Source organism: Myotis davidii, unplaced genomic scaffold, assembly GCF_000327345.1.
Source record: "Myotis davidii unplaced genomic scaffold, ASM32734v1 scaffold214, whole genome shotgun sequence".
In the NCBI taxonomy this organism is placed as follows: Eukaryota; Metazoa; Chordata; class Mammalia; order Chiroptera; family Vespertilionidae; genus Myotis; species Myotis davidii.
In genome coordinates this window covers 1,709,866-1,722,932 of record NW_006285782.1, presented here as the reverse complement: position 1 = coordinate 1,722,932, position 13,067 = coordinate 1,709,866, and the positions used below count along the sequence as shown (strand labels likewise).

General features: G+C 51.4%; 1 protein-coding gene and 1 long non-coding RNA gene across 5 annotated transcripts in view; one reads left to right on the top strand and one right to left on the bottom strand.

Moving 5' to 3' along the window:
* Positions 1-2,996: 2,996 nt before the first annotated feature.
* LOC107181981 lies at positions 2,997-10,943 on the bottom strand. The gene is made up of 2 exons (XR_001512699.1): positions 10,828-10,943; positions 2,997-3,262 (listed from the first exon to the last, which is right to left on the bottom strand). It is a non-coding gene; the product is annotated as an uncharacterized LOC107181981 (long non-coding RNA).
* LOC102773777 (solute carrier family 23 member 1) overlaps positions 8,786-13,067 on the top strand; it is a 28,981-nt gene continuing 24,699 nt past the window's right edge. For 2 of the 4 annotated variants that reach the window (XM_015559416.1, XM_015559415.1), the window contains exons 1-2: positions 8,786-9,037; positions 12,548-12,694. In XM_015559416.1, coding sequence (XP_015414902.1) covers positions 8,996-9,037; positions 12,548-12,694 — 189 coding nt within the window. In that variant the 5' untranslated portion in view covers positions 8,786-8,995. The remainder of the gene's footprint in view (positions 9,038-12,547; positions 12,695-13,067) is intronic. The other 2 variants (XM_015559414.1, XM_006756696.2) reach the window with 2 other exon arrangements.

The window sequence follows — 13,067 nt, the reverse complement described above, 5'->3', positions numbered from 1 at the left end:
AAACCACCCTTTGAAGGTTTTTCAAGAATTTTCTAGAAACAGCCGATAAACTTAATGAGATCTACAAGAAATCTAATGAGACCCTCGAGGTTGTGATAAAGGAGCAACTAGAAATTAAGCATACACTGACTGAAATAAAGAATATTATACAGAATCCCAACAGCAGACTAGAGGATTGCAAGAATCAAGTCAATGATTTGAAATACGAAGAAGCAAAAAACACCCAACTGGAAAAGCAAAATGAAAAAAGAATCTAAAAATATGGAGATAGTGTAAGGAGCCTCTGGGACAGCTTCAAGCGTACCAACATCTGAATTATAGGGGTGCCAGAAGAAGAGAGAGAGCAAGATATTGAAAACCTATTTGAAGAAATAATGACAGAAAACTTCCCCTACCTGGTGAAAGAAACAGACTTACAAGTCCAGGAAGCGCAGAGAACCCCAAACAAAAGGAATCCAAAGAGGATCACACCAAGACACATCATCATTAAATGGGACACAGTTAAGAAATGGGCCTCCTCCACCTGTGGACAGTGGTCTCCACTGTGTTGCTCCTCAGCCGGTATATCCTGCAGCTCACTGGCCCTTCACAATTATTCACACGCCCAGCATGGCACTGAGGCTTGTACAGAAGCTCAGAGTCTTCTGAGAAAGTTGTGTAAGCAGAGTAATGGTCACAGCCAGTGGAGACTGCCTCGTTTTACACAAGCGTTGAGATGCATTCGTCACTCCCTGGGAGGTGCTGGGGCACACATAGGACAAAGGACTAAGACAAATTATATCAAGAATGCCTCCAATAGTGACACTTGCTGGGCTGCCCCCCCCCCAAAGCTGGGGGGAAGGGGGGCGGGCGGTTGACTCCACATCAACAGACAAGTCCAAAGCCTGTGCATTCTCCTATTAAACGTCAGTGGCCGACCCTCCACCGCAGGTGAGGCGGAGCTCAGTGGCTGGCTCTGAGTCAGTGGTTGGCTTCAGTTCAGCCTGGAATGTGAGTTATTGACAATGTCTGCGTCTGGGTCAACGTTGATGTCTGGGAGTCATGAGGGGAGAGTCCCAGCCAGGAGGAGCCAGGTAGAGAGGATGAGGGCCTTCCTGACATGACGCTGGTGGGGGCAGGGAGCGCGGGAGGCTGGAGAAGGCGAGGAGGAAGTGACTGTCCTCAGTGTGGTCCACACACGAGTTTCTCGGTGGCAGCCAGGTCCTGCGCTGTTGGTCTCGCCAGACCTGAATGAAAGCAAAACCCGGGGCACATGGAGGTCAAAGACCTCAGCTAAGTTATGCCCCTTTCTAAGGGATTGTGCCACCCTCTGGAATGGAGATGGCATTTCTAAAGTTTTAGAGAAAAGCCGGCCCTGGGCCTCCCCCTGCGGCGTCCCGGCCTTGGGGTCTTCCCAGTGAGGGACTGCCATCCTGGGCTCCCGGAGGGAATTGGACCCGCCCCTGCTTCCAGACACCTGCTGTTTTATAGCCAGAGTCTCAGACAGAGGAAGAGGGGTTTGAAGTCCACCTCTTTTTGCATAAAGACCTGGCCCAAGGTTCAGAGTCACAAGGTAACGACTGAGACGAGCTGAATAAACGTGGATAATCTGAGTCCAGCTGCTATTCAGGGAAGGTCTATTGCGTGCCAGGCCCTGAGCAATGGGGAGTGGTGAGCAAGGGACTCCGAAGAGCCAGTGTGAAGGTCGTTGTAGGCCTTGCTAAGGACTGGTTTTACTGTCTCCTCAAGGTGCAGGTGAGTGAGGCGAGTTCTAAAAGGGGAATGACACAACTAGATGTATGTTTCAAGAGTTTATCCAGCCCTGGCTGGTGTGGCTCCGTGGTTGGAGTGTTAGCCCTCACCCCAAAGGGTCATGGGTTTGATTCCTGTTAAGAGCATGTACCTGAGTTGCAGGTTCAATCCCCCATCCCTGTCAGGGCACTTATGGGAAGCAACCAATCGTTGTATCTCTCATATAGATGTTTCTCTCTCTCTCTCTCTTTCTCTCTCTCTCTCTCCCCCTTCCTCTCCCTACCTTCTACTCTCTCTAAAAATAAAAATCAATGGAAAAAATATCCTTGGGTGAGGATTAGCAACAACAAAAAAGAATATCAATACAAAACAGAATAGTGTATTACAGCCTTTAAGGATATTTCATTGAATTGAGTACTGAAAAATTTACATCCTATATAATAAATAGGTAATATGCAAGTTGACCGCCATGCCCTCACACGAAGATAGCCACCCCCATGTGGTCACAAGATGGCCAGCAGGGGAGGGCAGTTGGGGGCAACCGGGCCGGCAGGGGAGGGCAGTTTGGGGAAATTGGGATGGCAGAGGAGCAGTTAGGCATCAATCAGGCTGGCAGGCAGAAGTGGTTAGGGGCAATCAGGCAGGCAGGCAGGTGAGCGGTTGGGAGCCAGCAGTCCCGGACTGTGAGAGGTCTGTTCGGGTGTTCGAACTGGCAGTCGGACATCCCCTGAGGGGTCCCAGATTGGAGAGGGTGCAGGCTGGGCTGAGAACACCCCCCTCCCTCCCAGTGCAGAATTTCATGATGCACCAGGCCTCTAGTTTATGAAATAAAAGTAAAAAAAAAAAAGTTTATTGCCCAGCCAGCGTGGCTCAGTGGTTGAGTGTCAACCTATGAACCAGGAAATCATGGTTTGATTCCGGGTCAGGGCAAATGCCCGAGTTGCAGGCTCGATCCCTAGTGTGGGGCATACAGGAGGCAGCTGATCAATGATTCTCATCATTGATGTTTCTCTCTCTCTCTCTCCCTTCCTCTCTGAAATCAATAGAAGTATATTAAAAAGAAAAGAGCCATTTCCCTTTAACCTTTGAACTTTTGGTAGCACTGTAAATGAACAGGTTGTAATCTAAACTATTAGGTTGTAAAGTAACAAGTTATAACTGAAAAATCATCTCATATTTGTTTTTTTTAAAAAAGAGTTTATCCAGACTGCTGTGAAAAAAGTCACAAGGAAGCTGATGTCGAACTAAAAGAGAAGCAAAGAAGGTGGCTTAGACAAAGTTACTGTATTTGTCACCACAAGAGAGAATTGGGCATGCATGTGATATACTTAGGAGGTGACGTTAGCGGGACTTGGGAAGAATTGCGTATGGTGGACCAAGCTCTGGCTTGGGTGTCCGGGGATGTTGGTGTCATTCACTGAGATGAGGCACATGAGCCAACAGGTTCCCTTCTTCTCTGGACATTAGTTTCTTCTGTAGTTCCTTCCAGCTCTCCAAATCTAAAATTCTACTTCCTAGTCAGAAAACTTCTCTGCAAGAAAGTAGAGGCAAAAAAAGGGGGGGGAGGCTCGGTGGTTGAACATCCACCCATGAACCCAGAGGCCACGGTGCAATTCCCCAAGTCACCTGCCCGAGTTGCAGGCTGTATTCCCAGTAGGGGCTGTGCAGGAGGCAGCTGATCAATGATTCGCTCTCATCATTGATGTTTCTCTCCCTTCCCTTCCTCTCTCTGAAATCAATAAAGACATATTTAAGAAAAAAGAAAATGGGTGGGGGGTCGGGGGAGGAAAGGATGGTGACATGAATGGGCCCTGCAGTTGGCTTGAACATCTTGCCAGCCTGGCATTCAGCACATGACTGAGGTAGTGGTTACCAAAGTTACACTGTTCTTATGAGTTTCACTTGTTTACACCATGGTTATACTTCCTGCACTTCCTTAGCCTATTAGCTTCCCAGATAAGATCTAGGGAGTGTTACAAGGTCAAGCCTAATTATGCTAAGAGGACTGTGCCCTCTAAGCTGGGAATTGTTTGTGACTTTGCCCATAGGTCAGTCCGAGGCTTAACCCTATATCAGCTCCCCACAACTGAGGACACGTGGGTGATGGGCAGAGCTGGGCAGCAACACCCATGAGGGTCCCCTATGTACTCCTCAGGGGAAGGATCTTCAATGTGCCGCACAAGCCCCAATGCTACTCACCCCCCTGGAGCGCCTGGAGAGAGGACGGACGCTGCTTGCCAATAGTATTTAGGTCAAACTCCTACTGAGAGGCATTGAGCAGAGGAAAGGCCGGAGGCCAAAACCACCACTCTCTTCTTATAAAGCCAATCACAAGGGAATTCCGCACATGCCAGATTGCCTTGGTCTGTTTGGGCTGTTAAATTAAAAATACCATAGGCTGGGTGGCAGTGACTGGCGAGGACCTGCTTCCTGGTTCGTAGACAGCCGCCTTTTTCCGTGTCCTCACATGGCAGAAAGGGCGAGGGGGCTCTGTGGGGCCTATGTGATAAGGGAATTCATTCCATTAAGAGGGCCCCACCTCCAAATACCATCACACTGGCTTTAGGATTTACCATATGAATGAATCCTGGGGGACACGAACATTCAGTCTCTGGCCCAGGCTCCCCCACCTCTCGGCCGATTCACAAAGAGGAGTCAGTGCCCACACTGCAGTGAGGAGGACACGCAGGAGCAGGGAGGGTCCGGCCTGCGGAAGGGCCACCTTCCACTGAGTGCTACGAGGAAGAGCCAGAAGCTCGAAGACACCCAGCGGGCGGCAGGGCACCACGCTCGGAGCAGCTGTGAAATTAGGGCAACTTGTTTTCCAAATTTGGAGTCTGCCTGCTTGTGTTAGAGAAGTGGTTTTCAACCCGACTCTCCACACGCTGGTTTCAGGCCTTGGTTCCGCCCTCCTCCCCAGCCCTCAGGTCAGTTTCAGCCCACCCAGGTGCCCAGCCCTGGCCCCTGGCACCACCCTGGGTACCCTTCCTCGGTCCCTGCTTGTCCCACAGAAGGGCTTGAGCACCAAGACTCGAGACAAGCTGAAGGGTCAGCAGAAGCAGTTGGTTACACAAGAGCAGAGAAACAAGGTGATTAATGGCAAATTCCCGTTAAACAGCCCGGAAGCATGCCTATGCACGCCAGCCCCAACCCAGAGGCTTGTACTATGCGGAGCTCTGTAAGAGAAAAGCACAGAGTGTTAGCAATTGGAGAGGAGAAACTTGGGTAAAAAAAAAAAAAAATAGTTATACTTTGTTTTTATTTAAAATCATACCTATGTTGTGCAATGGAAAAATGAAAAGTGATCCGTTTTTCTTAAGCACGAGTTTCCGGACTGGCACTCTAGAACAGGAGTGAGCAAACTCCTTCTGTAAAACGGCCAGTAATAAATTATTTCAGGCTCTGTGGGCCCGTCACAGCTATTCAACCGGGTGACACAAAAGCAGCTCTGGAGACCATGTGGGCCAGCGGGCGTGGATCTATTCCCGTAAAACTCTATTCACACAAATAGGCAGTGGGCCAGGTTGAGTCTACGAGCGGGCCAACCTCTGTTTTATCAACTGAAATTCAATTAAGCGTGAATATGGAGGCTGTTTAGACCGTGAAGTCATAAGTCAGGAGCCACAGTCCACTTGAGGCAGCTTTCCGAAGCTGCACTTATCAAAATTGGAAGTAAACAATTTTGCAGAACCAAACCTACAATCCTACAACTCCAATTTGTGATGAAATAGGTCAGGGCTCAATAAAGATGTAGAAAAGCCGGCCCTCCGTGGCCATGTTGGTTTCTCGCCCCTCCAGATTTGAAATCAGGTATTTATTTGAGTGAAGCCTCTTAGGAACAAGTGGCCTTTAAATCGATTCCCAGGGCCCCTCTTGGATTGTTTTTGCCACAGTTTAGACAAATCCATATATCATGGAAAATTAGATTGAGGTCGCTAGCATTAGAATGGATGTTTAAGTTATTTGAATGCTTTTGGAATTTAACAGTCACTGTTAGTGAAGGGTAAAAAATCAGCAAATATTATGTAAATCATTCTATACTGGTAGATAAAAGTGTAAGTTTGCGGATTGGTATATTTTGGTTGCAAATGATAGAAAACCCAAATCAAATTGGGTTAAGCCCAAAAGAGCACTTACTAGCAAAGGTGGATGGCATGATATATGGATTCGAACACCACTGGGACCCAGCTTCTCTCCCTCTCGGCTCTGGGTTCCAGGCTGGCTTCCTTCTCAGGCTCTAGGTAGTCATGAGTGGCTGCCAGCAGCTGCAGAGCAACAACCTCCAGGTTCAAGGTCAGTCAAAAAGAGGGAGTACCTCACTCCCAAGTCCCAGCAGAAGTCTCCTTGCATCTCATGGCTCTAGCTGGGCTCCATGCCCACCGCTAACCCAAGGCCATGGCCAGGGTTTTGCAGTACTCCAGCTGTGCCCCCACCCCCATGCAGGGCAGCCACAGGACAGAGGAAACCTTGCCTGAGCACATGCCTGGTTGCTGTAGATCAGGATGGTTTTCAAGAGGAAAATGAGAGGCCCGGTTGGTATGGCTCAGTGGTAGAGCATCGACCTCTGAACCAGGAGATCACGGTTTGATTCCTGGCTACAATAGCCAATGCCAATTTATCCGACCTCAATGCCCAAAGGCCCAGGCCGAGCCTTCCTGCTTAGCCTACTTCGCATGCAAAGATGGTGCCTCCAGTGGGGCCAGCAGCATTGTAAACCAAGAGTCCGGTGCCTTTCTTCTCCCAAAGCGCTGGGGGGCGGGGTGGGAGGGGCTGAGCAACTGCCTCAAATTTGGGGTTGGGAGCTTTTGTGGGAAAATGTAATGGAAGAGTTTTAGCTCCTTTGTGTATTTGAGGAAAGATCATGAGTTCCCAGAGAGAACCCATATTCTTAAAACAAATTCCTCTCGTTGCTAATTAGTAGAACTAGATTTCCGTAACTCATTCCGTAACACAAGGGTCATAAATAATCACCTGTGAATGTGCTGGGGGTGCGGTGAGCCTCCAGCTGCTGTGTGTATGGGGATTATTCAGGCCGTGAGGTTGTACATCAAGGATGACTCCAGTGGGGAGGGAAGTCGAGGCCGCCAGCTGGGGGCTGAAGCTGTGGGAGAGTTGTGGGGTACCACAGTGGCTTTCGGATGAGAGATGTTGGCAGGAGGCAAGCCAGGCCAATGAGTGGAGGAAGCTAAGTCTGCAGCAGTGACTTCTGAGGGAAGGAAACCTTAGCTCCTCGTCTGAGCAGCTGAGGAAGGTGGGGACTCCATGGACAGTAGCAGTGACCACAAGCCCAAGGGTGGATGCAGACGGGACTTGTACAAGGAACCACATGCCAGGCCCTGAAGAGAGCGAGGACTTGAAGATGAAGAATGAAGAAAGTTCTGAAACAGTGTACAGGCAATCAGATGAAGTGGTAGCAGGAGACCATCTTTCTGCTTTGCCTCCGTTGGGCCGCTAACCCACACCGTTTACCTCCCGCTCAGAGGAGTGGAACTGTGCGCCTAGACAAGCAGCAGGGAGGGCAAAGCCAGGCAAGGCAGGACTTGCAGTGCGGGCAGGGCAGAGTCTCTGTAAAGTCCCTTCTTCCATGTTGCCCCAAAGGTATAACATGGAGAAGAGATGTCCAGTGTGAACCCAACTCTGCCCGTGCCCGCAGGTCTGCGAGGGTGGGGCTGGGGTGGGCAGTGGAGGCAGCTCCCCTCCGGCCCACACCAGCCAGGCGTCCTGTGGTGACAAAGCCTGGGCCGCTCCACTGAACATGGGTGCCTGCTCTCTTTCCTCACCGCATAACTGTCCAGCTCAGGGAACTGCCCATTTAGTGTGTTTGGGGGAGCCCAACAGACGCAGAGCCATGCCCTCCCGCCCCCGAAACTCAGTCTGACCTTCACTTCTGAGGTGAACTTGGGGCCCCTGGGTGCCATTTGTAGAGGATCAATGTTTTCATCCAGGGACAGGGTGGGGGACCTCCTCCGTGGCCAACATCTTCCCTGAGCCTCAGTCTGCCCATCTTCAGACCCGCATGGCCTGCACATCGCCATCTGGCATCTCCTTGACCCCCGAGGGCTGTGGAACCTGATAGTCTGGATTTGAATTTCAGTTCCAGTGTTTGCTATAACCTTGGGCAAATCACTCAACCCATCCAGCCCTGAATTTCTCAATCTGTGAAAGAAGGATGTGAATGCTGGTCTGTGGTGAACATAAAACACGATCATATAAAACAGAGTGTAGTGTCGGTGGCAATGTGTTCCCTGGAGGTCAGCTACTTTGTGACCTTTGACTCTCTCCTGACCTTTGTTTTCTGTCACAGCCCAGATCAGGCCTGTCTCCTTCCGCATGACACATCTAGTCTCATTGTGTTTTTCAGGGCTTGCTCTTGGACCAGCTCCCACTGATGTCCGTGTGCATACTGCTATGTGCTTCCAGAATCTTGAGACTCAGTACTGCCCATTCCAGAACATTCCATCATCCTGAGTAACTATGAACTTCACAGAGTGGGCTTTATCAAGAGTCTTTTATAGAGCCTTCCAAGTACCCTGTCCGGAATAAGAGCAATGACACCCTCCTGAATTTCTCTTCCCAGAAGGTGGGTCATTAGACATTTCCTGGCTGTTACAGAGACAGTCACCCAAGGACTGAAGTCATTTCTTCTCAGGCTCTCGCTTGAAGCTTTGCCCCAACAAGGAGCGTTGGCAGCTGCTCCCGGGTCAACGGTAATTCTCTTTTCCTCATTAATGACTTCATGAATGCATCTCAGGAGCCAGGCCCACGGGGCGATGTTTGCAATGTTTGCATTCCAGCTCCAATAGTCACTAGAACCAGCTTTAGAAAACTGAAGTCTCTGGGTTTAGCCCAGAGCCTCACCCTCACTCACCCGCTCACCTCCCATCCCGGCTTCTAGAAAGTGCGCTCCTGCCACACCCTGAGGGGCTGTGCCCTGACTTGTTTCCTTGTGTTAAGGGGGTCATTAACTTCTCTGTCATCGCCCTAACCTGTCAAAGTGCGAAACGCTGGCTAACAGCAGAATGCACCTTGGTCCCCTGCAGTGACCAGAGAGGGAGAGGACTGGGGGCGGGATGAGGTGGGGTTGGGGAGTCTGTTGTCCATCAGCGGGCGGGGCTTGGAGGCCCCACCCTCCCCAGAGCCAGCCGGGATGCCTGTCTTTCTCCTTGTTATTTCAGCAGGCTTTGAGAAGTTAACCTTTCTCTACTAGAGAGGCTTCAGTTCTCTATCCTGAGAGGACACCCACAGGAGAGGACCCCGAGTTGCCATGAACCCTGCCATCACCAGCCGTGAGCACCCGGACCCCTCGGTGAGTTCTGGGGAGAGAGGGGGAGTGGGGGGAGAGAGGGGAGGGGGGCGGAGAGTGGGCTGCAAGGACAGAAGAGCCCTGGTGGGGCCCAGCATGGAGCCCCAATGCCTGATTCATCGTCAGTGCGAAGGACTGAGCGATGGCTTAGGAGCCTAAGATCTGCGACTGTTAGACAAGGGTGGCAGCTGTGCTGGGACCTCACCGTCCCCAGGAGCAAAGACAGTGCTGGCCTCTGTGAATGAGTCACAAAGGGAGGAAGACAGTGCTGGCCTCTGTGAATAAATTACAAAGGGAGGAGAGGTGGAAAATTCTCAGCTTTACCTTGACTCACAGGTCAACTCTGTTGGATCTAAATGTTCGTTCTCCAGGTTTCTCAGGTCATGATTCCTTTTATCAGAAATCCTTTCTGAAGCAAAGCTAAAGGAAAGGGAAGGAGAGAGAGAGAGAGAGAGAGAGAGAGAGAGAGAGAGAGAGAGAACTGATATTTCCTGAACCGCCAAAATGCCCCAGGCACTTTATGTACTTTATTTGGTTCCTTTGGAGCCCATGGAGCAAGCTCTCTGTCCCCATTATACAAACGGGGAACCCAAGGCCCAGAGAAGTGAAGTCAGGGTAACCTCTGAGCCCTGTCCCTACCACCTCTGCAACCTATTTTGGCCGCCGGAACCTATCAGGGGGGACTCGGCTCTGGCACTGCCCACCGCGCAGGAGCCCCTCCCGCATGCCGGGCCAGGGCTGCAGCCCTAGTGAGGCCCAGCCAAGTGTCTGCGGGACTCGGATCTGGGCTGGGCTTTCGGCGCTGTCCCCTGGAGCCGGTCTGCCAGGGCCTGCTCATGCTGGGCGGCCTCTGGTCAAGAGGCCCTGGCCCCCCTTCTAGAAAATCGTGGGGGCACCTGAGAGAACGCTCCTTTCTTCTCCCCAGAATAATTTCTACCACTACATCATGGAAGCCCCCCCATCCCCCCGCCCCCCGCCGCAAAGAAACCAGAAACAAAACAAACCTTAAGTCAGGGAAGACTCCCTTTTCTGAAGGCTGCGATGTTGGCCACATTTTGGGCTTCCCTGGGCCAGTGGGCGTGTGGAGGGGCCTGGGCACCTATCCGTCTCCTTTGAGTGGCCTGTCTTCTCTTCATTTTCCTCAAAGCCTCAACTTCAGCACCCACATGAGAGAAGGCGCTCTTCTGGGATGCGTGTGGTTTTCACCTGTACGAGTATGCTGCTCTGCTAGAAACTTCTAGGGCTATACACACGGGAAGATAGCTTCCCGACCTTGCAAGCTTATGGCCTAACTAGGGGAAAGCGGGGTACACAGAACTATTTCTATTTTAGGGGAGAAAACGATTAATTACAGGACAGGGAGACAAAACGTGCCAGGAGTCTGAGGCAGGAAACTCACACAGGGTGGGGCATGGGGAGAGGTGATGGGGGAGGAGACATTGAGCCCTTGGGTGCAGGATAACGGAGGCCTCATTTGGAGAGACCTGGGCAGTCCCATGGGCTACAGCCAGGTGAATGGGAGTGGTAGGAAATGAGCCTGGAGGGTGGAGTGCGGGATGGGAGGCTGTGCGTATGGATGGAGTCAGAGAAAGTGACCCGTCTTCCCCCCAGACCACCCCCTTTCCGGCGGCTGCCCCTGCGCCCGGCTCCTCTGGCTCTGCCCCAGGGAACTGGAGGGCTGGCCCTCCCTCTCTGCACAAGGGAGACGCCTGCAGGAACGGCCCTGGACGCCAAGGGGAGGGTGCCCTTCTCCCATTCACAATGGGGTCTCGGACCAGCCTCCGGTTCCTCACCTGTGAACCGGGGAGTGGTAAGATGAGGGTGAGAATCAAACGAGAGGCTGCTCGGAAGTTCCCTGTACACTGGGAAGCACCGCACAATGGCGAGCCGCACCAGAATGCTTCTTTCGGTGAAATGACAGCTGGTAAACTCAGCTCCACCCCAAAGAGGTGTGGCCCCTCTTCTCATACCAGTGCTCACCGGCAGGGATCGCTCCATTAAGAATCCATTCTCCGTCTGAAAAGGGGTTCCCAAGCTTTTTCCTGCGGTTGTGTGAGTCACATGCACAGCCCTCTCCCCGGCAGGGGGTTCTCCAGGGATAAAGGTACTCCCCATATTGGGATCTTCCACCTCCATTGGAGAAGCCCTTCTCTCCAATGTCTCTGGAATATCACTGGTTTCTGTGTGGGTCTTCAGTGCGCTAATGATCCCTCTCTGATGCACAGGAATCTTCAGGCACACCGTGTATTTGTCTTGTTGCTTGTTTGCCCCATCTCTTCCATAAGTGCCGTGAGGTAGTTAACAACAAAAGTCATATTTTGACTGGGCTCTGTGCTTTCCAGCCAGGACTCATGGGCTTCAGAGAGTCACATACTCTTCTTAGACAGAAAGAACCAGCTGCTCTCAAGGGAGACACATGCCTCCCCACACACCCCCAGCTCCACGTTCTAAAAGTTTTTCTTATTTGGAACCTCATGCAAGGTCAGTTTCGCAGGCATTCTTTTAAAGCACATGTAGAAGTGGTTGCCATAACCTTTAGATCAGTGGTTCTCAACCTTCCTAATGCCGCGACCCTTTCATACAGTTCCTCATGTTGTGGTGACCCCCAACCATAAAATTATTTTCGTTGCTACTTCATAACTGTAATTTTTTGCTACTGTTATGAATCGTAATGTAATTATATAAGTGTTTTCCGATGGTCTTAGGTGACCCCTGTGAAAGGGTCCTTCGACCCCCAAAGGGGTCGCGACCCGCAGGTTGAGAACCGCTGCTTTAGATGGTCCTAGTTGATATGGTGACAGCCTATTCAGAAGGCATCATGCTGAGAACACTCTTTGAGTCATTGTCTCTCAATAGGAAAAAAGACAAGAAGGTCCAGAACCAACAGTTCCCCCCATGTTTCCTTCTCCATCACCTTGAGAATTCTGAGGCCCTGGGAGAGGGTGTGAGGTGAGCTCGCTGGTGGAACACACACAACTGCACCTGCCGCAGCCCTGTGAGCTCAACCACAGGCGCACATGGGAGGCCAAGGGCACAATCGATGCATTCTAGGACCTCACAGCCCAGCAGAAGAGACGCACGAGTAAAACCGCTCGTTATAATCAACGTGCTGTGATGAGGGCTTTGGCAGACGTCAACACATGGCCTGGGGCAGCTACACCATTCCGGGACCAGGATCCCCTCTTTCCTGACTGGTTGGGAGGAAAACATGCCCACGTTCTGACCTTGGCATGGACCCCGCCCCTTCCTGCACAGAGCTGCTTCTCTGCCAGGGCTTTGGCTCGGCATCCACTCCTCTTGCACGGCCCCAGACTTCGCATGGAGGCCCTGCTGCGAGGTGCAGTACAGAAAACCCTTGGCCTTTTGAGTTTGGACCTAGAAATCCCCAGCTGGCCAACAGTTACCCTGCCTCGTGCCTCTGGCCTCTGGAAGCCATCCATCTGTGTGGCTGAAATCAGGAAGACCACTTGATTCCTCTGGAAAGACCCAGGTGTGTCCCTGTCTTGTTCCCAGCAGAAGGGTGATGGCGTGCTCACCTTCTGTGATGATGGCCAAGGCAGGAAGAAGGATGGCCAGCACCGGAGTCCCGGCAGCAGCGACCTGGCCTATGGCATCCTGGACATCCCACCGTGGTATCTCTGCATCATCTTGGGGATCCAGGTAATGCCACCCAGCGAGCACTGGGTCCGAAGAGGCTCTGCCTCCAAAGCCACAGCAGTAGGCACCCAGGTCCAATTAGTCAAGATCCGCACTTCAGTTGTGGATATGCTTGTCTTCCTTGTAGTTGACCTCCCAGGGAACTCAGACTTCTTGGGCCCCTCCTTCTCTCCAGGAGTTTCGGGGTGGGGGAGGGAACTAAGGAGGAGTCTCTTTCTCTAAAGACAATGACTGGGACGTTGTGGTGTGTTTTTGTTGTTGTTTTGTAAAGATATTACTTATAATTTATTTGATTGGCAACAACTAAAAAGTGTGATAACCAATGCCTGGGAAATTTTGAAAAGCAAGCGCTTTTGTTGGAATGTTCTTTGGTACA